General features: G+C 38.8%; 1 protein-coding gene across 1 annotated transcript in view; it reads right to left on the bottom strand.

Annotated features, from left to right (window-relative positions):
• Nucleotides 1-26,329, bottom strand: part of LOC126425298 (nuclear factor related to kappa-B-binding protein) — a 195,619-nt gene that overhangs the window by 92,103 nt on the left and 77,187 nt on the right. Inside the window, exon 15 of the mRNA XM_050088276.1 lies at nucleotides 22,439-22,822. Within this exon, the coding sequence (XP_049944233.1) occupies nucleotides 22,439-22,822 (384 nt within the window). The remainder of the gene's footprint in view (nucleotides 1-22,438; nucleotides 22,823-26,329) is intronic.

Below are 26,329 nucleotides of genomic sequence, written 5' to 3'. Positions count from 1 at the left end.
AAAGTCAGTCTTAACCTGCACAAGAAAACCTCTGGTTCACTTTACTGGTTCCGACAGTTTAAACTGTCATCTACAGAAGTGAAAAAGGTTGAAATCATTAATAAGCCAATGTCAAAAATAGGAATCAGACAGTCGTGTCCTACAAAGGATTGGCAAAAAATACATGCATAAAGCAAATATGTTAAAAGCAAATGTACAAAGATTGAATAGTAGAAGTAAAGAGGTCTAGAAAAACAGACGTAAAAGAGTTAAGCTTAAGAACCACAACACACCTTTGCTACACAGTCCATGAAACAGAGTGACATCTCTAAAAATATATCATACACGCGATGAGTGGTGAATGATTAACTGTCAAATTTCATATTGTACATAGTCAGAAAAGTCAGCCACCAAATTGATGACGTCAAGGCCATTGAACACACTTATATACAAAGAGGGAGCACTGGTGTACATACAAACTGTAATGTTACATTCGGTGACAGCTGACATGCAAGTATGCACTAAACTGTATAAAACCATATAAAATGTTTAGCAAAAGACAGTAAACGATTGACTAGTGTTAAGCAAACAGACACATAAAAATAACATCATTACTATGTAAAGGGATAAATGAAGGAAGGTGAACTGTTCAAATTTTATCATCATTTTAAGGTGGTGCCATAGGCCACTGGAACAGTGGCGACGTGTAGAACTGTTCCGTATCCTGGAGACAATGCTGGCTGCTGGACATACGTCAGAAGGAACTATAAGTGAGCTGTGGTCTGGCTTTGATAGCAGGAAGTGGACAACACATGTCGAAGGCCTAAGAGAGGCCCCAGCGTGTTTTTACAAGTTGACTCGCTGTGTGGAAACGTGCCTGTAGTTTATCTAGATGCTAAGTAAAACTTGGTGTGTGGGAGCTAATAAGCCCCTCTGAACTGCCATCAACTGAAAATCAAATTTACATATGAAACAGAAAATGAGTTGTATGAATTTAGTTTCCTCAACCTTAAATTGTGGCTGGCAGACAGAAAAATTAAGTTTTGACATCCAGAGGAAATCTTTACAACAGATACCATCATCCCTGCTCCTTCCTGTCACTCATTCAGGCACAAATTGTCATTTTTTCATGCTATGATTGACCGTATATTTGAAATTCCTCTTAGTCCTGCTACTGCCACAGAGCTTGACAACTGTAGATACACTGTTGTCAACAATGGGAATCCAGCTAGTCTTATATCAGGGTTTTAACGCTTTATAATATTTATTATATTAAACTTAGAGTTATAAATGATATGTCAAATGAAAGATCAACTCAAACAATTTTACCAAGAACCTTATAAATGTTCAATGTGAGCACCATTTCTCACATGGCACACATTAAGTCTATAGCCAAGTTCTTCCCAAATGTTGAAAAGTGTGTCTTCAGTGACTTTAGCAATAGCTGCTTCAATCCGGTTTCTTAATTTAGGAAGGTCTGCTGGTAGTGGAGGCACATACACACGATCCTTGATGAAGCCCCAAAGGAAAAAATCGCATGGCGTTAGGTAGGGTGTACGTGGAGGCAATGCAAAGCAAGCCCTGTCATTGGGCCCCTTGCGGCCTATCCAGCGCTTGGGTACAGTAAAGTTCAACCAATCGCGGATTGTGGCAGGAACGTTGGCGCTGCGCAAGCGCACTGGTGCCAAACACAACTGTTTGAGTTGCTCTTTCATTTGACATATAATTTATAACTGTAAGTTGAATGTAATAAATAACATAAAATGTTAAAACCTCTATATTCATTTTTAAACACCCTGTACACTGCATCAGCTAAAATGCAGCCCACTGTGAATTCAGTTCTCAAACACAGGATAATTTGAGTGATGTTTGTAAGCAGCTGCGAATCGCCCTGACTGCTGTCAAACAATTGGCAGCTGCTGGGAATCAGTGTGTTGGAAGAGCTCCCAAGAGTCGCGTACCTGTGATACATGTACCAGAGTTACCTCAAGTACTATTCTCCTCCACGGATACTGTTTCCTCTGGAGAAACTACAAGATCTGTCATTAGTTGTCCACCTGACTGCGAGTGACATGTCAGTGGTTGATCTAGGCATCCTGAACAGGGAGAATGGGGACCAGAAAGGACTCAGCGTGTTATACCAATCTTCCTAACCGACAGGTTTGAGGTGCTGTCTTTCACTGAAACTGAAATTCTGTCTTTCAATGAAACAGAAAATCAGTCAGTGGGACTTACTTCACCTGTTTGGAGAAACCTGTTTGTCCAGTGTCATGAGGTGGCAACTACAAAAGGGTAGAGGTCTATTAATGGTCGGCACATAGAGTGAATGATGGCACCCCTTTGGGAAATGACAGCAAGGGACAGGAAAGGATACCAGGTGCACTCAGTGTGTACGCCTGGAGGCCTCATTCAACATGTTGAAGAGGATATTCCAGCAGCCATTGAGGAAACAGGGTGCAACCAATTGCAGATTATGGCGTGCGTTGGAACAAATGATGCCTGCCATCTGGGTTCCGAGGCCATTCTTGGGTCAATCCAGAAAGAATGGCAGAGAAGGTTGAGAAGACCAGTCTTGTGCATGGAGTTTCAACAAAGCTCACAACTTGCTGAATTGTCCCCAGAACTGATAAAAGCCTTTGGTTCTGAGTCGACTGGAAGGACTCAACCAGGGGCTTCAAAAGTTCTGTGGTAAACTAGGCTGCAGCTTCCTGGACTTGCGACACAGGGTTGAGAACTGATGCGTCTCCCTTAATGGGTCAGATGTGCATTACACATTGGAGGCTGCTACCTTGGTAGCTGACTGTGTGCGGGGTGCACACAACAGTTTAGGCAACTCTCCATCCAATCCAGATAACAATAGTTGTAGGAAACTCAGAAAATATCAGTGTAAGATCGAAAGAAATGCACCCCACAGGTGGGAGTATTAAAATTGTAATGGTAAACTGCCGCAGCATTCACAACAAAGCAACAGTGCTTGAAGTGCTCATGAAAAGCAGTGGACCTTACTTAATACTAGGTACAGAAAGTTGGTTGAAACCTGAAATTGATGGCCGTGAGATTTTTGGGAAATGTTTAAGTATATATCAAAAGAATAGGCAAATGGGAAATAGAGGTGGTATATTTGTCACAGTAGACAAGAAACTCAAATCCACCAAGCTAGATTGTTTGGGCAAGACCTAGTATCAGGGGTGGGCATAAAATGACAACTGGATCCTTCTATCACCCACCAGACTTGTCTACTGATGTAACAGAAAACTTTAGAGAAAACCTCAGTTCACTTGAATGTAAGTTCCCCAATCATACCGTAATCATCAATGGAGACATTAATCATCCAACAATTAACTGGGAAAATTACAGTTTTGTTAGTGGTGGGCACGATAACACAACCTGTCAAAATATACTAAATGCCATCACTGAGAACTACTTAAAACAGATAGTTAGGAACCCACTCATGATGTAAATACGAGGGTTATTCCAAAAGTAAGGTCCGATTCGCCGTAACTATTGAAATTTGGCGCCAATGACAAAACACGCATGCGCGCCGACTCCCGGCAAGCCTAGCGCGTCAAACGCCGCCATTCGCTTTGTTACTGTTGCTGAGTGTAGTTCACAGTGTCACTTTACAATGTTTAAGACAATTGATCAGCCCGCCGATTGTGAAGTAAGGGCAGTGATACGGTTTTTGTCTGCAAGAAACAATTCAGCGGCGGAAATCCATCGGCAGATTACTGAAGTGTACGGTCCTAACATAATGAGCGACAGTAAAGTGCGCAAGTGGGTGCGAGCTTTTAATGAAGGACGGGATAATGTGCACGATGAACCACGGTGTGGCCGACCATCAGTGATTTCAGACGATTTGGTCAATGCGGTTGACAAAAAAATTCGTGAAGATCGCCGATTCACTATTACAGACGTAGACATGCATTTTCCGAATGTGAGTAGAACAACTTTGTACAGAATTGTGTCTGAACATTTGAAGTTTCACAAATTGTGTGCCCGTTGAGTTCCCAGGCTGCTTACTGAGCCCCAACGAATGAAAAGAATGGCTTTTGCTCTTGATTTTTTGGAGCGATATCATAAGGAAGGTGACAGTCTTTTAGACAATGTTGTCACAGGGGATGAGACATGGGTTTCTCACATCACTCCAGAGTCTAAACGTCAGTCAATGCAATGGCGTCACACGTCATCGCCAGTCAAGGTCAAGGCAAAGCAGACAATCTCAACACGTAAGGTTATGGCGACTGTGTTCTGGGATAGACGTGGAGTATTGTTAGTCGAATTTTTGGAGAGAGGAACAACGATTAATAAAGCCGCCTACTGCGCTACCCTGACTAAACTTCGACGTGCAATCCAGAATAAGCGACGTGGTCTTTTGTCGTCTGGAATCTTGTTGTTGCATGACAATGCCAGACCCCACACTGCAAATGAAACGCAAGCTCTGATCAAGAAATTTGGATGGGAACAGATGGACCATCCTCCTTACAGTCCGGACCTGGCGCCAAGTGATTTTCACCTGTTCCGTTACTTAAAGGAGTTTCTCGGCGGCAAGCGCTTCGACACAGATGATGAAGTGAAAGAAGCAGTTAAGGACTGGTTATCGTCACAGGCGGCCGATTTCTATAACATGGGCATTCAAAAGCTTGTTGAACGATGTGACAAATGTTTAAATAAGTATGGAAGTTATGTAGAAAAATAGATAAAGATGTAAGGAATGTAAATAAAACAATTGTATTGAAAAAACATTTTAGTTTTGATTTTTTTTTATAACCGGACCTTACTTTTGGAATAACCCTCGTATGTTGGATCTAATGGCAACAAATAAACCTGACTTCTTTGAGGAAGTACATATTGAAACTGGTATCAGTTACCATGATGTGGGCGTGGCACCAATGATTACCAAAGTACAAAGGGCAACTAAAACAAGCAGAAAGATGTATATGTTCAGTAAACTAGATAAAAAATCAGTACAGTCATCTCTCAATGAGGAACTTGAAACTTCCAGTACACAACAGGACCAGGTAGAGGAACTCCGGCTCAAGTTTAAAAGAGTAGTTGACCATGCACTGGACAAATATGTACCCAGTGGAACAGTCCATAGAGGGAGGGAACCTCAATGGTACACAGTCACTGTAAAGAAACAGAGATTACTGCATAATATGTATAAAACAAACTGCAGGGCTATAGATAGGGAGATACTGAATGCAATAGGTTCGGCTGTCTAGAGAGCAATGCGTGATGCCTTCAGTGACTACCGTAGCAAAATATTGTTCTGTTCATCTGTAAAGGCTGTTAGTGCCACCGAAGTTAGCGTCCAGTCCCTAGTGAATGAGACAAGAACTGAAATTGTGGGTAGCAAGGCAAAAGCTTAAATGCTTAATTCCGTTTTCAAATGTTCCTTTACAAAGGAAATCCCAGGAGAATTGCCCCAATTTAATCCTCGTACCACTGAATAGATGACTGAAATAAGTATTAGGGTCAGTGGTGTTTAGAGACAGCTGAAATCGTTAAAACTGAAGAGGCTCCAGGGCACTATGGAATCCCTGTCAGATTCTATACTAAATTTTCAGCTGAGTTAGCCCCTCTTCTAACTATATCATAGATCCCTGGAACAAAACACAGTGCCCAGTTTTTGGAAAAAGGCACAGGTCACAGCCGTCCACAAGAAGATCCATAAAACTACCATCCAATATCCTTGACATCAATTTGTTGTACAATCTTAGAACATATTCTGAGCTCAAACATAGTGAGGTATCTTAAACAGAATGACCTCCTCAATGCCAACCAGCGTGGATTTCGAAAACACCGACCACGTGAAGCCCATCTCGCACTTTTCTCACATGATGTCCTGAAAGCTTTGGATCTAGGGAATCAGGTTCATTTCCAAAAATCATTTGACTCAGTAGGACAGCTATGCTTATTGTCAAAAGTTCAATCATATGGGGTATCAAGTGAAATCTGTGACTGGACTGAGGACTTTTTGGTAATAAGGAAGCAACATGTTATCTTGGATGGAGAGTCATATCAGATGTGGAAGTAACTTCGGGTGTGCCCCAGGGAACTGTGTTGGGACCCTTATTGTTCATGTTGTACATTAATGAACTTGCAGACAATGCAGATATCTATAATGAAGTAATATCTGAAAGAAGCTGCATACATATTCAGTCAGAGCTTGATAAAGTTTCAAGGTGGTGGAGAAATTGCCAACTTGCTTTAAATGTTCAGATATGTAAAACACTGCACTTCAAAAAACGAAGAAATGTATACGCCATTAATCATAAGAATAAACCTGATGCAAACAAACACAAATGCGATGATTGGTCAGTAGTTGTAGCACACGTACACTGGTGTTGTTCCACTCTCGAAAGTAGGTCCTACTTATGTATTAGGTGTATAATTACTAAGTTATGTTAAATGAAACTTAAAAGATATTCAAATGTATTAGCAGCCATCAATGTTTTTCTTAATCACACTGTCGTTATGTAGTTTTTATTTCAAAAATCATGTACAGTCACAGCCTCTGCGCTGTTATGCTTTGATTGTAGCACTGTTAATATACAGTATGAAAATGGTTGGACTGATTTCTGTTCGGGTAGTGATTCATGCATATAGAACGCGGTCAAAAAGTGCTGAGAATTAGATTGTTCTTAATGTTTGTCATAAATTTACAGAGATAAACAGCTTTGAAGTTTTTGAAGGGACTGTATTAGATACAGAGGAGACACAAGAGCACATTGTGTATAGCATAATTGCTAGTGTAGTAGCTTGATATCTCATTGAAGTAAACAGTTCGCTGGTTCAAGTCTCGCCTGAATCAATTTTTTTTCTCATTCAATTTGAATAACCTACATTTTGTAATTGTAAAATTTATCATCATTTTATTTATGAATAATGCACGTCTTCTTATTTCTAATTACAAATTGCACACAAAATTCATGTTTCCATTTCAAATATAAATTCTCAGTTACCGATATTTTATGAAAAACTGTTAATAAAGGTTGCTTAAATTAAGAAAACAATACATTTAATTTTCAAGGCAAAAATGAAAAACTAAATACTCTTTATTTGGACTATGTCCATTTTTTGACACTGCAGATGTAGCTATGTGTCATAGATACATGAAAAACAATCATTTTCACAGCATCGGGCATACCATACAAATGCTGCATCTTTACATTTGCCATTGTACCATTACAATATGAACCCAACAGAACTGATCTGGAGCCAAGTTAGGGGATTTGGTTAGGGAAATAACAAGTCTGCTAAGCTGCCAGACGTACTGGAACTAATGCACGCAGCTCTTTCACATATCACTGCCAAACAGTGGCAGGATATACAATGGCTTGTCATAAAGCCTGGCTGGCTTCATGGACTCTGCTGTTGGTCATCTCGTTATCAACGTAGCAGATGACAGTTACAGTACTGAAATGTATTTCTCAGATTCAGATAAGGAAGGAGCTAAGAGATTACCAGACAACTGATTGTAATTAATACCTACACTGGCTTCAGTATTCAACAGTATGGTGAAATCCCTGCAGTATGCTTTTGTATCCCACAGAGCTCACTCAGAAAAATTACCCTGCGTTTAAGTTACGAATTTTTATCACTCATGAATACTATGTCAGGTGAGAACGAGAGCATTTTATGCTTTCCGTCTGGTCACCTAAGAAGCGTGCAGAAGTGGGCGAGTTTTGCTGAATATTATTTCATTCCCTTTAAAAATTAAATGATATTCGATGCTATATTGTTTCCTTGCCCATCTCTTTTTATGTCTGAACTGCAACACCTCACATCATCGCAGGCTAGTTGGATTACTAGTTGGCCAGTGCTGTCCAAGTTTAAAGTGCCGGTAAAGCTGATGTCCCGCACATTATCACTCAGTCTATGTGCTTATCCTTACGATCATACTTAACTGTATTGCTCCATGCGAAACGAAATCCAATGAGATTCAAGCAAATGTGGAAGAATACATGGCGTAATGTTTGCATTACATTTATTCTTATGACGAACAGAGTATAGTATCATATAATATCAATTAGACCAACTCATAAAAATACATGAGTATAACACTTTGTAGAGATATAAAATGGAATGACAAGACATGTTCAGCTGTGGGTAAAGCAGGTGCTAGACTTCAGTTTACTGGTACAATACTGGGGCAGTGAAATCAGTCTACAAAGAAGACTGCTTACAAATCACTCATGTGACCTGTTCTAGCATATTGCACAAGTGTGTGTGCGATCTGTACCAGGTACGACTAACGTGGGATATTGAACATACAGAGAGACAAGCACATGAATAGTTCATTTAATCTATGGGAGGGTGTCACAGAGATACTGAAGGGACTGAACTGGAAGACTCCAGAAGACAGATGTAAACTATCCCGAGAAAGCCTATGAACAAAGTTTCAAGAACCGGCTGTAAATGATTGCTCTAAGAATATACTACAGCCCCCTACATATTGCTCACATAGGGATTGTGAAGATAAGATTATAATAATTACTGCACACACAGAGGCATACCAACAATCATTCTTCCTGCACTCCATAGGTGAATAGAGCAGGAAGAAACCCTAATAACTGGCACAGTTGGAAGTACCCTCTGCCATGCACCTCATGGTGGTATGCAGAGTATAGGTGTAGATGTATGTATCCCTTTACATTCTAATGATGTTATTTTTATATGTCCGTCTATTTAACACTTGGTCCACAGTTTACTGTCTTTTGCTAAACATTTTATATGGTTTTATACGGTTTAATGCACACTTGCGAGCCAACTGTTGCAGAATATATTACTGTTTGCATGTGCAACAGCACTCCATCTTTGTGTATAAGTGTGTTCAATGCCCTTCATGTGATCAGTTTGGTGGCTGAATTTTCTGACTCATACTATGTACGATGTGAAATATGACAGTTAATCATTCACCACTATCGCACATATCATATAGTTTTAGAATTGTTGCTCTGTTTTATGGACTTAGCAAAGGTATGTTGTGGCTTTTATGCTTAACTATTTTACATCTGTTTTAACAAACCTATTTTACTTCTCCTGATCAATCTTTGTACATTTGTTTTTAACATATTTGCTTTATGTCTGTATTTTTTGCCAATCCTTTGTAGGACACAACCGTCCAATTCTTATGTTTGATGTTGGCTTACTAATGATTTGAATCTATTCTACTTCTGAAGATAATGGTTTAAACTATTGAAACTGGTAGAGTGAACAAAATAAGGTTTTCTGGTGCAGCTGGTGACTGAATTTTCATATTTGGTGAAATATTCTGTAGCTGCTGAATTACAGCTATGAACAAAATCATTAAAGCAGTAATTCACTGAGGTGACGAAAGTCATTGGATACATCATACTATCATGTTGGACCTTCTTTTGCCCAGCACAGTACAGCAACTTGACATGACATGGAAGTCATCTGTAGAAATACTGAGCCTTTCTGCCTATATAACAGTCCATAATTGCAATAGTGTTCCCAGAGCAGGATTCTCTGCATGAACTGACCTCTCGGTTATGTCCCTTAAAAACTTAGCGAGATTCATCTTGGACAATTTGGGCGGCTAAATAATTCACTCGAGTTGCCCAGAATGTTCTTCAAACCAGTTACGAACAATTGTGGCCCAGCAACAATTTCATCATTATCTGGGAACATGAAGTTCATGAATCGCTGCAAATGGTCTCCACACAGCCAAACATAATCATTTACTGTCAATGATTGGTTCAGTTGGACCAGAGGACCCAGTCCATCCCATGTAAATATAGCCTACACCATTATGGAGCCACCAAGAGCTTACAAAGTGCCTTGTTGGCAAACCCTACTATCAGTTCTTACCAAGTGAAACCAGGACTTATCTGGGCAGGCCACGGTTTTCTAGTTATCTAGGGTCCAACCAATATGGTCATGAGCCCAGGAAACGTGCTGCAAGCCATGTTGAGCTATTAGCAAAAGCACTCATGTCTGTCATCTGTCACCATAATCCATTAATGCCAAATTTAGCTGCATTGTCCTAACAGATATATTCATCATACATCCCACATTGATTTCCGCAGTCATTTGACACAGGGTCGCTTGTCTGTTAGCTTGAGAACTCTATGCAAACGCCACTGCTCTCAGTCGTTAAGTGAAGCCAGTCAGACACTGCATTGTCCATGGTGAGAGGTAATGCCTGAAATCCCTATATTCTCAGCACAATCTTGACACTGTGGATCTCAAAATACTGAACTCCCTAACGATTTCCAAAATGGAACATCCCATATGCCTAGCTCCAACTACCATTCTGTGTTCAAAGTCTGCTAATTCCTGCCGTGCAGCCATAATCATGTCAGAAACCATTTCACAAGAATCACCTGAGTAAAAATAAAATCTCTGCCAATGCATCTCCCTTTTATACCTTGTGTACATGATACTTCTGGCATCTATATATGTGCATATCACTATACCATGACTTTTGTCACATCAAGGAATAAAGTGCAAGAAATTGTAACAAAAATGGTAGACACAGTACTAAAAAAGATGGAATACAGGAAAGCACCACAACAGAGAATATCATAACCTAGATTCAGGAAAGGAATAAATACAGAAAAAGTAGCATAACAGAAGGTCAAGAAAGATGCAGTCATACAGAACACCATGACACAAAAATGCAGAGGGGCTAAGGAACAGTGGGTGAATGATATATGCAGGGATACAGAAACAGATACAAAAATAGGATGACTGATACAGCGTACAGAAAATATCAAGAAAGCACAACTCAAGTTAAGGCCTAGATCATCTGTGGTAAGAGATAAACAAGGAAACATATTACTGAAAGTATATGAAGTAGCCAACAGATGGAACGAGTATTTTATGAAAGGAAAGATGAGCTGCCTATACAGATATGGCAGAACTGCAGAGAAAAATGAAAGATGAACTTTCGAAAATTATACAAACTATTGTTATGAATATGGTTCTCTTACTGATGATTTTGTACAAAATAAAAAAAATACTCATTCATTAAAAAAAGAAAATGGGGAATCCAGCAGACAGCTCCAATTACAGAACAATATGCCTAATTCTGCATGCAGCAAAATACTCACATCTACAACAATAAACTAGAATAATATGCAAAATAGAACTAGAAACTGAAAAGGATCTGTTTACTCAGCCACCACAGCACTCAACAGCTTATTTGAGAGAAGATTAGAATTAAATAGGGATACTTACATAGCCTTTATTTAGCTAAAACAGGCATTTCAGAGTATTAGCTGAAAGAAACTCTGCAAAATCTTGAAAGATACACACTTAGACTGGAAAGGCAGATGAACAATATTAAACACATACAAAAACCAAAGAGTGAGAATAGAAGTTAATTGTGAAAGATGTAAAGCCAAAACCAAAAAAGGTTAAGACAAGTGCTATCATTATATCCCCTTTTATTTGTTTAACTTTTTCATTGTCAAAGTTACGAGGATATTCAAAGGAAAAAGTCCAGAGTTTAAGAGAATTGAATTCCTGACCCTAGCACAAAATTTGCATTTGATATTGCCTTAGCAGCTGATAGTAGAAAACATATGCAAAATATAATTTCTAAATTTTAAGCTATTATTAACACATTTGATCTTAAGATTAATGATCATAAACCCTACATTCTAATAGCAAGAAAACACGAACTGAGGAGAAATCCTGACACCAAACTTGAAAGAAATTGATAAATTCTGTTACGTGGGAGGATCTGAAAGTAATGCAAAATAATTTTTTTCTCCCCTGGTGCTGCAGCTGGAATGCTGAAGTTTCACAACAATACAGTTTGAAGTATGCGCTACAGAGGGTATTTTGCTTTTATGTGCAGCTCTTGTGAGAGAAGCCTGAACAACAAAACAAACATGGGGTGCATGTTATTGTCGTTAACTTGTGAAGAGCTGCAAAATGTAGTTCAATACTTGTGGGCCGAAGGGAGTAAACCGAGTGAAATTCACAGGAGCATGCGTAGCTTATATGGAGATGACTGTATCAACCACAGCAATGTCTCCAGGTAGTGGGAATTCTTCCATGGGGACAGTGCCAACCTTAGTGATTCGCCATGCTCTGAGCAGCAAGTAACAGCTGCAACACTGCACAATGTTGGAGGCATTGAGGCACCAATTTTGATCAACCACCTTGTGCAACTGCAAACCTTATGGCAGCAGTTCACCATTTCCCATGGTGAATTGTACAATATTGTTCAAAACATTAATGCTGAGAGTGTCATACATCTTCATGACAATACTTGCCCACATGTTGCTCCTCCTGTTTGTGAGAAAATTGCCAAATTTGGGTGGGAGGTGCTCCAGCAACCACCTTACAATTTGGATCTTGCACCATCGGACTTTCATCTCCTTGGTTCCATGAAGAAATTCTTGGCAAGCCAACAGGCTGCAATAGATGCGGAAGCAAAACCAGCAGTCCACCAACAGCTATACTTGAACCAAATGGACTTCTACGAACCGGACATATTGAAATTGGTACCGTGATGGAAGAAATGTGTTGGGAAGGTTGTTGACTATGTAAAAAAGTAGGTAAAAGATGTAAGTTCATTTGTGATTTTTTTTTAATTTCTTTTATCTATCCAACTTTTTGGTAGTAAAATTACTGTGCATTACCTTCCAATCTTCCCTTGTATTTATGCACCTCAACCACAGAAGACAACAGATGCAGTATTGAAATCAGACAAAGAACCACTACAGTTAAATATGCTTTCAATGAATGAAAACAACTGATAATGCAGAATGCATTCAGTACAGAAAAAAAAATTAAAATTTAAATTAAAAAAAAGTCATGAGGTTCATCTGGAGTGTGCTCCTACATGACTATGAAGGCTGAACACTTTTGAACACATGCAGAGAGCAGTTAAATGTAATGGAAATGTGGTTGTGGAGAAAGTTGAGGAACACCTGCGCACAAAGACAAACCAATGAAGATTTTCCGAAAGAGATCGATGAACAGGAAATAGAAAATCACAATGGGACTACACAAAATAGGAAAAGACAACTTTTGGATATTTATTGAGACGTTATAGATTTTTAGCAGATATGATGGAAGGAAATGTTTTGGGAAAGGAAACCAACAGGAATCCAAGGGCAGGGGGGGGGGGGGGTCAAAAATCTGTCAGACGTAACAGAACGCATAAAATTATTAAGAGATGAAGATGACATAATAAAAAGAGGGGACAGTGGTTGCAGCAACAAGGCATAGCATTTAGAAAATGATGATGAAAATACTGGACAAACATTACAGTAATATATTACAACAGCAAATAAAGATATGACAAACATGTTACAGCAAATGGAATTGAGGTTCAAAATAAGTCTTCTTTTATACATGTTGATTGTTGTCCTGACTCATATTGTCTGTATTCCAGCCAGTATTTCGCACTATCTCAACAAATACTTATTTAATTCAATATATAAGTCATTTTCCTTGCAGAAACTGAATATTCACTGTTGTGATCACATTTTGGTTTCCCGAATTAGTTTTTACTCTGCAGTGGAGTATGCACCAGCTTGAAATTTCCTGACAGATTCAAACTGTGTGTTACACTGGAACTTGAACCTGGGACTGTTAATGGTCAGGGACAAGTACTCTACCAATTGAGATATCTATTCACAACTCATGAGCCACTATCACGGATGTAAAGCTGTAAGGGTGGGTCACGAGTCATGTGGATAACTGAACAACTACAATAATTTGCCGCAAATTGCAAGGGTTCCTGATTCGAGTCACAATTTGGCAAAGTTTTAATCTGCAAGTAAAGTTCCACATTTTCACTTATTTAAACAGATTATAAGTTTCTGCTTTATAAGCATTGTGGGTCTTAAAACGAGCTACAATGCACAGGATATATAGTTTCTCTCTTTACAGTAAATATATAAGAAGCAAAAATATCATACTATTTATGTTTATCACTGCTTATGAAGAAGTTAACAATCGAGGGGATCATAATTTTCTTATTTGCTATTCACAATACAGTCCAGACATCTTACAGCAAATTAATCACCTTTGAGGTCATCTCCTGTGAAGTGTGCCAAGAAATGACATCTACGTATATACTGTAATAATCACCAGAGTCAATGCGCTACAAAAACATGCCTGAAATAAGTGAAATGCCAACTGCATTTTGCTGGGTCAGTGATTACAATTACAAACACAAATACTAGTAATTTCAACTTCTACCACAAATGAATAAATAAAGCATAACAGTTTTACTTTGAAAGGCTACACATACACAAATTAAAAAGAGATGTGACATATGCAGTGTTGTGGGGCTATTTTTGTTGGCAGATGAAGGCTCTAGCTTAGGTGATAGACTAACAGATGAATGGCACTTAAAAAGTGGTTCTTGCCTGTAAGAATGGCTTCATGGGTGAAATAGGATGTAAAATTTGAGAATGCATGACGGAGCATGGGTAGCACAGCTGTTAATCAATCACAAAATTCTTGATCACTGAGCTGTGTGAGGAATGTGAGCAGCTGGCCAGTATTAAAACCGTTTGTAGCCTCACCAAACAATCGCCCAAGCTCCAGAGGAAGGTGTGAGAAGCTATAGAGTTGTCTAAACACCACTATAACTGTGGGTGAAATAATGACTACAGGCTGATAGCAGTGTGGCTACCAGTCATAATTGAAGTTTTGAAATTTGTCAATGATATATGCTACTGACAGCAGTGTGAAAGAAGTTCTGTTCAGGACTAAATAGAATGCTAGCAACAGCCTAGGAAATGAAAAATGTGAGCATAGACACATGGCTAGATTTGTCCTTTCCCCTGAACAAATAATGTAGCCATCACCTGCCAAACAAAGCATCTACTGATGTCCTACAGCCAGGCATCATCATGTCCTATAGTCAGGCATCATCACATACTCAATAAATTACCAGGAAAAAAAAATCATTCCCACAAAGGCTGTTCAGCTGGAATAAATATTTTCATTTTATTCCTTACTATCAATTGGTTTCAGCATTTGCACAACTGTCAAGTGCGCCTATAACATAAGCCTGAACACAGTTCAAATGTACAATATCTATACAACTAAACTCACTGTTCAATAATGTAATGGGGGACAAGATGTTTGAAATCTTAAAAAAAAATATATATGCAACAAGGGAAGACAAGTAATATACAATAAGAACAAGAACCTAGTGGTTGGATGAAAACCAGCATTAGGCATGGATGCATTCTTTCTACTATTATGTTTAGCCTGTATATGGAAGAAGTAAATAAGGAAGTAAAAGAAAGGTTCAGAAGTCTAACTCAAATTCAGAGTGAAAGAATATCAATGGTAACATTTGCTGATGACACATCTATCATCTGAAAAAGTGAGGAAGAATTACAGAAGCCAATAAATTGTATCAATAATCTACCGAATGCTGAATATGTTTGAAAGTAAACCAAAGGAAGACAGAAGTACTATAGAACAGCAGAACTGATATGAGTGACAAACTTTAAATTCAAAACTGGGGACTACATAATGGAGGAATTCTACTATCTTGGAAGCAAAATATCTTACAATGGACGAAGCTAAAAGGCCATAATAAGCAGACTAGCCAGGCAAAGAGGATATTCTCACCAAAGACATCTATTAGTATTAAACCTAGCCCTTAACATAAGAAAGACACTTCTCAGAATGTACATCTGGAGCACAGAACCATAAGGAAGTGATTTATGGACTGTAGGAAAACAAAACAAGAAGGGAGGAGAATCGAGTTGTTCTAGATTTTTGTGTTACATACAACTCTGAGGTTAAATGGATTGATAACATAAGAAATGATAATATCCTCCACAGAATTGATGAGGAAACATATATGTGGGGAACATTAACAAGAAGATGGAACAGGACGATAGGACATGTATTAAGGCATCAGAGCATAATTTCCGCAAGAGCAACGTAGAAGGAAAAACCTACAGGGGGAGACAGAGATCAGATTATATACAACAAATAATATATATTGTTGGGAGCCACTCTGATCAGCTGATTGCTCGATTTAGGGGGGAGGGGGGGGGGTCAAACAGTGAGGTCATCAGTCTCATTGGATTAGGGAAGGAAGTTGGCTGTGTCCTTTCAAACCATCCCGGCATTTGCCTGAAATGGTTTAGGGAAATAACAGAAAAGCTAAATGAGGATGGCCGGTTGTGGGTGTGAACCATCATCCTCCCGAATGTGAGTCCAGCATGCTAACCACTGTGCCACGTCACTCGGTGCCACTCTGATATGAATAGGTTGACACAAGAGAGGATATTGTGATGAGCCACATCAAACCTATCAGAAGGCTGCTGTCAGAAATTAGATCTCTCACAAACGAACTCCTCCCCCTACCAGGTGTACTGGTATGAAATGAGCACTTTTTTTGTGAAAATGAAACACTAATTTTGAATTGAAAAGTAAAAACATTTTATTCAAAGTACTGACCATTGCTTTCTATACATTTTGACCACCTTTCTGGCAATTTGTTGACACCACCCCAAAAGAAATGTTCGTCTTTTGAAGCAAACCAATCACACACCCAATTTTCTACTTCTTTGTAGGAATCGAAGTGTTCCTCAGCCAATGTGTGTCCCATTGATGAAAACAAATGGTAGTCGGAAAGGGCCAAGTCTGGTGAATACGGTGGGTGGGGTAGCAGCTCCCAGCCAAGTGTTTTGATTGTATCCTGAACCAGTTTTGCTTTGTATGCAGGTGCATTGTCGTGTAAAAAAATTACTTTGCCATGTCTTCTGGCCCATTCTGGTCTTCTTTCGATCAATGCATAGTTCAAATTGATTATTTGTTATCTGTAGCGATTAGTATTCAGAGTTACACTGGGTTTTAGAAGCTCATGATACACCACACCTTTCTGATCCCACCAAACACAGAGCATTGTCTTCTTTCCGAATCGACCTGGTTTTGCAGTCGATGTTGATGGTTGTCCTGGACTAACTCATGATTTTTCCCATTTAGGATTCTTAAAATAAATCCATTTTTCATGGCCAGTATCAATTCGATGCAAAACTGATTTTCTTTCATGTCTTTGAAGCAAAATTTGACAAATGATTTTTCGGTTTTCAATCTGTCTTTCATTCAATTCATTTGGCACCCATTTTCCACATTTTTGGATCTTTCCCATAGCTTTCAAACGGTCAGAAATTGTTTGTTGTACAAGATTTAGCATTGCTGCCATTTGCTTCTGACTCAAAGTATCATCTTCATCCAATATTGCTTGCAATTCAGTGTCTTCGAACTTTTCTGGTGGTCTTCGACGTTCTTCATTTCTTACATCAAAATCATTATTTCTGAACCGCTGAAACCATCATTTGCATGTTGTTTCTGATAGAGCATGATCACCATATGCCTCGACAAGCATTCGATGCGACTCTGCAGCACTTTTTTTTCAAATGAAAACAAAAAATTAATGCCTTCCGCAAATCATCACTTTCTGGTACAAAATTCAACATTGTTGTTGTTGTTGTTGTTGTTGTTGTTGTGGCCTTCAGTCCTGAGACTGGTTTGATGCAGCTCTCCATGCTACTCTATCCTGTGCACGTTTCTTCATCTCCCAGTACCTACTGCAGCCTACATCCTTCTGAATCTGCTTAGTGTATTCATCTCTTGGTCTCCCTCTACGATTTTTACCCTCCATGCTGCCCTCCAGTACCAAATTGGTGATCCCTTGATGCCTCAGAACATGCCCTAACAACCGATCCCTTCTTCTAGTCAAGTTGTGCCACAAACTCCTCTTCTCCCCAATTCTATTCAATACCTCCTCATTAGTTATGTGATCTACCCATCTAATCTTCAGCATTCTTCTGTGGCACCACATTTCAAAAGCTTCTATTCTCTTCTTGTCTAAACTATTTATCGTCCATGCTTCACTTCCATACATGGCTACACTCCATACAAATACTTTCGGAAACGACTTCCTGACACTTAAATCAATACTCGATGTTAACAAATTTCTCATCTTCAGAAACGCTTTCCTTGCCATTGCCAGTCTACATTTTATATCCTCTCTACTTCGACCATCATCAGTTATTTTGCTCCCCAAATAGCAAAACTCATTTACTACTTTAAGTGTCTCATTTCCTAATCTAATTCCCTCAGCATCGCCCGATTTAATTCGACTACATTCCATTATCCTCGTTTTGCTTTTGTTGATGTTCATCCTTTCAAGATACTGTCCATTCCGTTCAACTGCTCTTCTAAGTCCTTTGCTGTCTCTGACAGAATTACAATGTCACTGGCAAACCTCAAAGTTTTTATTTCTTCTCCATGGATTTTAATACCTACTCCAAACTTTTCTTTTGTTTCCTTTACTGCTTGCTCAATATAGAGATTGAATAGCATCGGGGAGAGGCTACAACCCTGTCTCACTCCCTTCCCAACCACTGCTTCCCTTTCATGCCCCTCGACTCTTGTAACTGCCATCTGCTTTCTGTACAAATTGTAAATACCCTTTCGCTCCCTGTATTTTACCCCTGCCACCTTCAGAATTTGAAAGAGGGTATTCCAGTCAACATTGTCAAAAGCTTTCTCTAAGTCTACAAATGCTAGAAACGTAGGTTTGCCTTTCCTTAATCGAGCTTCTAAGATAATTCGTAGGGTCAGTATTGCCTCACGTGTTCTACGGAATCCAAACTGATCTTCCCCGAGGCCAGCTTCTACCAGTTTTTCCATTCGTCTGTAAAGAATTCGCGTTAGTATTTTGCAGCTGTGACTTATTAAACTGATAGTTCGGTAATTTTCACATCTGTCAACACCTGCTTTCTTTGGGACTGAAATTACTACATTCTTCTTGAAGTCTGAGGGAATTTCGCCTGTCTCATACATCTTACTCACCAGATGGTAGAGTTTTGTTAGGCTCGGCCCTCCCAAGGCTGTCAGTAGTTCTAATGGAATGTTATCTGCTCCGGGGACCTTGTTTCGACTTAGGTCTTTCAGTGCTCTGTCAAACTCTTCATGCAATATCTTATCTCCCATTTCATCTTCATCTACCTCCTCTTCCATTTCCATAATATTGTCCTCAAGAACATCGCCCCTGTATAGACCCTCTATATACTCCTTCCACCTTTCTGCTTTCCCTTCTTTGCTTGGAACTGGGTTTCCATCTGAGCTCTTGATATTCATACAAGTGGTTCTCTTTTCTCCAAAGGTCTCTTTAATTTTCCTGTAGGCAGTATCTATCTTACCCCTCTTGAGATAAGCCTCTACATTCTTACATTTGGGCTCTAGCAAGCCCTGCTTAGCAATTTTGCACTTCCTGTCGATCTCATTTTTGAGACGTTTGTATTCCTTTTTGCCTGCTTCACTTACTGCATTTTTATATTTTCTCCATTCATCAATTAAATTCAATATATCTTCTGTTACCCAAGGATTTCTACTAGCCCTCGTCTATTTACCTACTTGATCGTCTGCTGCCTTCACTACTTCATCCCTCAGAGCTACCCATTCTTCTTCTACTGTATTTCTTTCCCCCATTCCTGCCATTTGTTCCCTTATGCTCTCCCTGAAACTCTGTACAACCTATGGCTCTTTCAGTTTTTCCAGGTCCCATCTCCTTAAATTCCCATCTTTTTGTAGTTTCTTCAGTTTTAATCTACTCGCCATTGTTAACACGATGAAAACATATGATGATGGTTGTTCCATGACTTGATGTATACTAAATATCTTTGACAGATACAAAAAAAAGTAAATAATAATAATAATAATTTAGGCTCGTTCACAACAAATGTATCCTATTGACACATTTGTATCTTAACGCTTATTTTATACCGATACACCTGGTATTCTCCTAGCCATTCCCCCTAAAACACACACACACACACACACACACACACACACACACACACACACACACACACACAGAGAGAGAGAGAGAGAGAGAGAGAGAGAGAGAGAGAGAGAGTAAAATCCTGCTTTCAAACTTTTCAAGGAACTTCCAAAAAATGGTGTAAAATAACATTTTAAGCTGTAAAAGTTACATACAGGATACCCCCCTGCATTTTTGCACCTTATGTAAGTGTACATAATAGGCATCAAAATAGTCTTGTCGGGAACTTGTTTGTTGCCTAATAAAAAGTGCTGATGTAACAGGAACTGATAACTGTCTGGCAAGCAGAAACATTTGACTCAATTTCATACATCGTAATCAATGTTTTTGGAAAGCCAGCAGCTGTCATTCATTATTTAAATGATGACACACTGCACCAATTATATATTTTTTCATGCTTATTACACTGCATTTTGAGAATTTTTTCTCATTGTCAAGTGCAAATATTTACGTAAGTATTTTGTGTGATGTTTGCATATGTGTTGTTCTGTGTCTCTTGAACTGTAGTCGTGTTTTTGAGGTTACCCTGTACTGTGCCTCCTCAGTTCCATACAAAACCACAAACATGCAAACTATCTCTCACACTGTTTGTTTGTGTAACGTCACAAAAAATACATACATAAATACTGCACTTGACAATGAGAATAAATTCTTGAAAAACGTCTTGCTCAGCATGAAAAAATCCACAATTGGCACTGTATTTAAACTAAAAACATTTTAGCAATGTAAAGTGAATTAAGAAGTCAGTTAGCATTACAAGCGGTCAAAAGACAAAATACGCTAAATATGGTTCGACAGAGGTGTGACGACGATTACAACAAACACAAAACTGCGTATGCACTGTAGAGACAGTTTGGAAATGGTTGTAACTGGTCATGATGTCTTTATTAGGACAAACCTAGTTACTCCCAGCAGCCACCATGCAGAGTAGAGTTCAGCAGTGACAGGAACCATGGTACAAATTGTTACAACTTTTACATGTTTACTGGTTTAAATCCACTGAGAAGAGCACCTTGGTGTCAAGAAACTTAACCATGTAATGTTTGTTAACACTACTTGACGGCCAGCATCATTTTACGTCAGTTTTTTTCTCCATAAACATTTTTCCATAACGTGTAAATTTCAGGAAAATTATAAATATACTGATGCAAAATCAGGTGAAAATTAACATTGTGGACATAGGAAATTTCACCAGAGCAATAAAAAATGTCGTAAACGGCAGGAAAACATTAAATCTGAGTAGATTTTGGGCCCAGTGTCAAAGTGAGTGGATCAGTACAGCTGGTGCTGACAGCACAACACAAGCAGAATTAACTGATGACTAACACGCTGACATGGTAACTTGAACAACTGTCGAGAACAACAGCGATGATGGCGACAACAAAGACAATGAACATATGACTCGACTATAACATACAGATGCTAAAAATACATTTGATATAGACTTTCAACAATGAAAAAAGCTCTAGGTCTACCACAATAGATATTTTGTGGATTAGGAAATGGTGGAACATAGCGGCAAAACCAAACATCTTCTCTGCTAAGCATAACGACATTGCAGACTTTTTTTCATCTTGCTTAAGATGTGTCCTGCTTAAGGTGTGTGATTTCTCGTGTTACAGATAGTTAAGTGCAAATCAGTTGCATTGATTTCAGTACTGTAATAAGGTACGTACAGATGTTAAACTTTCAGTCGCAGTACCACTATACTACCATTTGAAGCAGACATATTTTACACTACATGCGCTACTGTACATTACACTTCTGTGATGAATTTTTTAGTGTGTGAATATTTCTTTTCATTTTGTTACTGTTCTAACATTTAACAATATTTCATACAGTATTTCCAATTGAACATTAAAGTTGTGCTGTACTGTATTCTGACGTTATGGATCAATAAAAGTGTTCCTCTCATAATCTGATCTTTCATGCATTCCAACCATGATCCCGTAGGGGACAGATTAACAAGGTTCTACTGTATGTTCTGTAAATTTGAACTAACAAAGCCAATGTGAAGGTCTTCTGTGGAAATGAGATGATCATATGGCATCACTGGTTGAAAAACCCCTAGTTCAGCTGCATAGTGCGAGTCTTTCTATCTGACATCATTCCAACAAATTGTGCATTACTGCTGCTGATGATGGTGATAATAATAATGATGATGACCCAGTCCCCAAACAGAGAAAATCTCTGACCCAGCCAGGAATCAAACCAAGGGCCCCAAGAAAAAATAATGGAAGCAGCCTGTAACACATGCCATACAACTCTCAGTTTTCATGCAACCTTCCATACACTAGCCATATGGCAACAAAATATTATGCTTTGATGAAAAGTGCTGCCAACGGTGTGTAGTCAGTGGATGACTAAGAGCAATACTGCCCATTAAAATGCCTAAGGATTTCTTAGTGCTCGTGCAATGGCTATTGGCAATCAGTAAGCAACATTGTTAATTAAAGGTTTCATCAGCAACTACAAATGTGCCTTTTGTATAAACTACATTCTCAGCCTTAGAATGCGACAAGCTAACTCAAAACTAATCATTCAGCCTGCATCTGCCACAGCACCTGGACGGTACTGCGGCCCTCTCGCTCACACACGTCACCTGGTACACTTTCACCACACACACAAACTGTGAATTACCTGCGTCCTGCGCACCCTCTCTCGGCCCTGACCTTTGCCAGCTTTGCCCCCTTTGGCGCCACGGGTCACAGCTCCGGCAGTACCCACCATCCTGAGCGACGTGGCGCCTACGGTCGTGGTCGGTGCAGTCACTGTCACGGCGGCCGCTGCCGCCCTCGCAGACGCGACTGCCTGCACTTGCTGTGCCGTCAACGTCACCGTCTTCACCACCTGCTGCTGCTGGGAGGATGCGGGCAGCCCAGTCGCTGCCGAGGTTGCCGTCACTACGTTAGAGGCAGCCACAGCCTGCGCGAGTGATGTGCCGCGCACGGAGCCCACCCCGGGATTTGAAACTGCGAGTAGGGATTTTCCCGCGGCAGGCAGCAGGTTCTGCGAAGTTGTTACCTGTGAGTGGGAGGCACAGGTAAATGAAATACATGACAAGTATAAGTAATTACAAAACAGATTGTCTGTGAAAGTTAATGAACGCACTACCAATAAGCACAAATTCTTCAAATGCTGATTGACAATCGATGCTAAACTGACGTTTGTATTAAGCATAACTTACATGGAAACACTAAGTTGTGAAACTCAGAAGTTGGAATAAAGTGAAGTTCACACCTGCTGCAAGAAGGGTAGCAGAAGTGCTCCACAAAACTACAGTAGAATATCTTTGATGTCCATTCATTCTAGAATCTTGGAACATACTCTGAGCTCAAATGTAATGAAATATCTCAAACAAAATGACCTCCATGCCAACCAGAGCACATTCTGCAGTCAGGTAGGTGCAGTATTTCTCGATTTCCAAGAGACACTTTACTCCACGTATGCCTCTTATCGAAAGTACGTTCACATGGGGTATTAAGTGAAATTTGTCAATGGAGTGAGGATTTCTTAGTAGGAGGGAAGCAGCATGTTATCTGGGTTGCAGAATCATTAACAATTGAAGAAGTCATTTCAGTTGTGACATGGGGACGTATGTTGGGACACTTGCTGTTCATGTTGTATATTAATGACACTGCAAACAATATTAACAGTAACCTCAGAATTTTTGTAGAGGATGTGGTTGTCCATAATGACATACTGTCTGAAAAAAGCTGCACAAATATTCAGTCAGATCTTGATAAAATTTCAAAGTAGTGCAAAGGTGGAAGCCTGCTTTAAATGTTTAGAAATGTAAAACTGAACACTTCACAAAAAACACACATGACTGCAATAAACACACGTGACTGCAATAAACACACGTGACTGCAATAAACACACGTGACTGCAATAAACACACGTGACTGCAATAAACACACGTGACCGCAATATGACCATATCACTCTTGGAATCAGCCAACTCGTACAACTACCTGGATGTAACACATTGTAGAGATATGAAATGGAATGATCAGATGGGCTCAGTCGTAGATAAAGCAAGCAGCAGACTGCAGTTCACTGGTATAATACTAGGGAAATGTAATCAGTCTGCAAATGAGACTGCTTACAAATCACTCATGTCGGCCATCTTATAGTATTGCTGAAATGTATGGGATCCATACCAAATAGGACTAACGGGGGATATTGAACGTATACAGAGAAGGGCAGCACAAATGTTTACAGGTTTGTCTGACGCATGGGAGAATGTCACAGAGATGTTGAAAAAACTGAACAGGTAGACATTTGAAGATAGTTGCAAACTATGCTGAGAAATTCTACTTACAAAGTTTCAAGAACCAAATTTAGATGATGAAGCTAAGAATATACTACAACCCCTTATGTTTCACTCACAGAGGGATTGTGAGGACAAGATTAGAATAAGCACTTTCTGTTGCTCCATACAGGACAGGAAAAAGCCCTTAATAACTGTTACAGTACGTATACCCTTTATCATGCCCTTCACAGTAGTTTGCAGACTATAGTCGCAGATGTAGATAGTTTAAATAAAATAAAATGCTACAAAATGGATACAGTACATAATTACGTCAAAGACAATAAATAATTAGGTAGCTGACAGTAAGTACTAGAAAATAATAGCAAATAGATATTCAGCATGAATTATGTTAACACAGTCTATTGTTTGTCTTCAGTTCATTAGCATAAAAGATGTCGGTCATTTGCCATACACTCATGAAATTCTGGATCAGTCTTTAATGCAGTCTACTGTCAGCACTGGTATGGTGCCTTGACCCTCAAATGGATTGCCATTTTTCACTGTAAATATATTGTCTAATATCTGCAAACGTATGGTGTTATGCCGTTCAGCAGAAATATGGCACACTGTCAAATTTTGCTGTATTCCAGACTGCCGTTTGGATCCTGAAATCACAACAAATAGAAGTATATAACATATATTTTGTGTCATGTTGCTGGATAACTCCCACAGGTGATACTGGTTATTTTTTCTTCTAATAAGTTCATGATCAACTACGGCACATTCTATGACACGTCATCAACACTGAGGTCCAACTGAAAAAACCTGAAGTGAATAAAACCTGAACTTACTGATCATTTCATTAAGAACAGGACCTTACAGAATGCCCCTCTGATTTGATTTTCTTCCTATTTATATGAGATGATGCTCAGAGCTCGCACATCAGTTTCCTAGAGAAGTATGATGCAACAGTCAGAAAAATTGTCATTAAAGGTTGGAAGCTTTCCGAGTGTTGTTAAGTATAAAATATTTTTGACTTACTAACACTGGAGTGAAGAACACAAACATCTCTTAATCGTAAAGTCACCAGTTCAAATATCATTGGCAACACATTTTTTATGATTTTATTTGAACTCAATATTTATAAATAAATGAAAATGTTAATGAACAAATATTTAATCATAATATTTTAATAAAAGTAATATCTTTTTAGTTTTAATTATTAGTCACCTGAAAATTCAAGTATTCACAACAAATTAAAACATGGTACAAAATGTGAAACAACAAATAAAAATTAAAATGTTATTTTATTTCTAGAGATCGTACACTATTACTGATGTATATATTTCTTTTCATTTAACTAAAAGGCATTTCATATGTCTTTGTTAACTTTTAATTTATTTTCATATTACCAGTGATAAATATAAAAATGTGTTACTTTCATTAAAAACTATGATTTAATGTTACTTAACTGATGTTTCATTTGATAATAAATACAAATTAAGGAAAAAAGCTGTTAAATACAAGATTCCATGTAAAACTCCCCCATCCTTAATTGTGATCCACAGCTTTAATTATCATTCTCATATCCAGCTTTGGTTCAGGCATCTTTGCGTACTCCACTTTCAAGTCATCTTTGCCTGCTCCAATTTCAAGTAAACTGCAGCTAGTATTTCCATCTCTACTTCCAATGCCCAACATTTATTTTCCCTTGAGGTGCATATTTGTATATTTATTTAAGTAGTCATTCATCTAACATTCCATCAATATGTTTACACCGTTTCTTTCCACATTCCTCTATTTTCTGAAATAGGCTTTTAGCAGTCAGTTCGTATCTAATTTCACTATTCTTTATCCAATCTATAAGTATGTACCAAGCGAGTGATTTTAGAAGTCTTATTTGTGCTCTATGAATCCTCCTCTCTCAGCGGCAGTTAGAGTCACTGTCTCTGACTCGTACATTAGAAATGGTACTGCCATCACATTATAAAATTTTAGTGTCATATGTTCCCTAAATTATTTGAGGAGAGTGTGAATTATAGTACCTACCAACTGTTGAAGTTTTTGGAATTTGTATTTTCGATCACTGGATAAAATACACAATATAAGCTCCCTTGGTCTAGGAGATTATATGGGTTAATTAATGATTATTATGTTACAATCCTCTTGTTGTAGTTGACCGTGTATATTGAGACTTCGTTCACTGTTAAATGCAATGGTGTGGTGCTAACTGATGGAGACACATTAAGAACTGGTAAAATTTAATTTATTTCCTTT

Source organism: Schistocerca serialis, chromosome 10 (genome assembly GCF_023864345.2).
Source record: "Schistocerca serialis cubense isolate TAMUIC-IGC-003099 chromosome 10, iqSchSeri2.2, whole genome shotgun sequence".
Lineage (NCBI taxonomy): Eukaryota > Metazoa > Arthropoda > Insecta > Orthoptera > Acrididae > Schistocerca > Schistocerca serialis.
The sequence above is the reverse complement of the archived record's forward strand: the minus strand, read 5'-3'. Positions and strand labels throughout refer to the sequence as shown.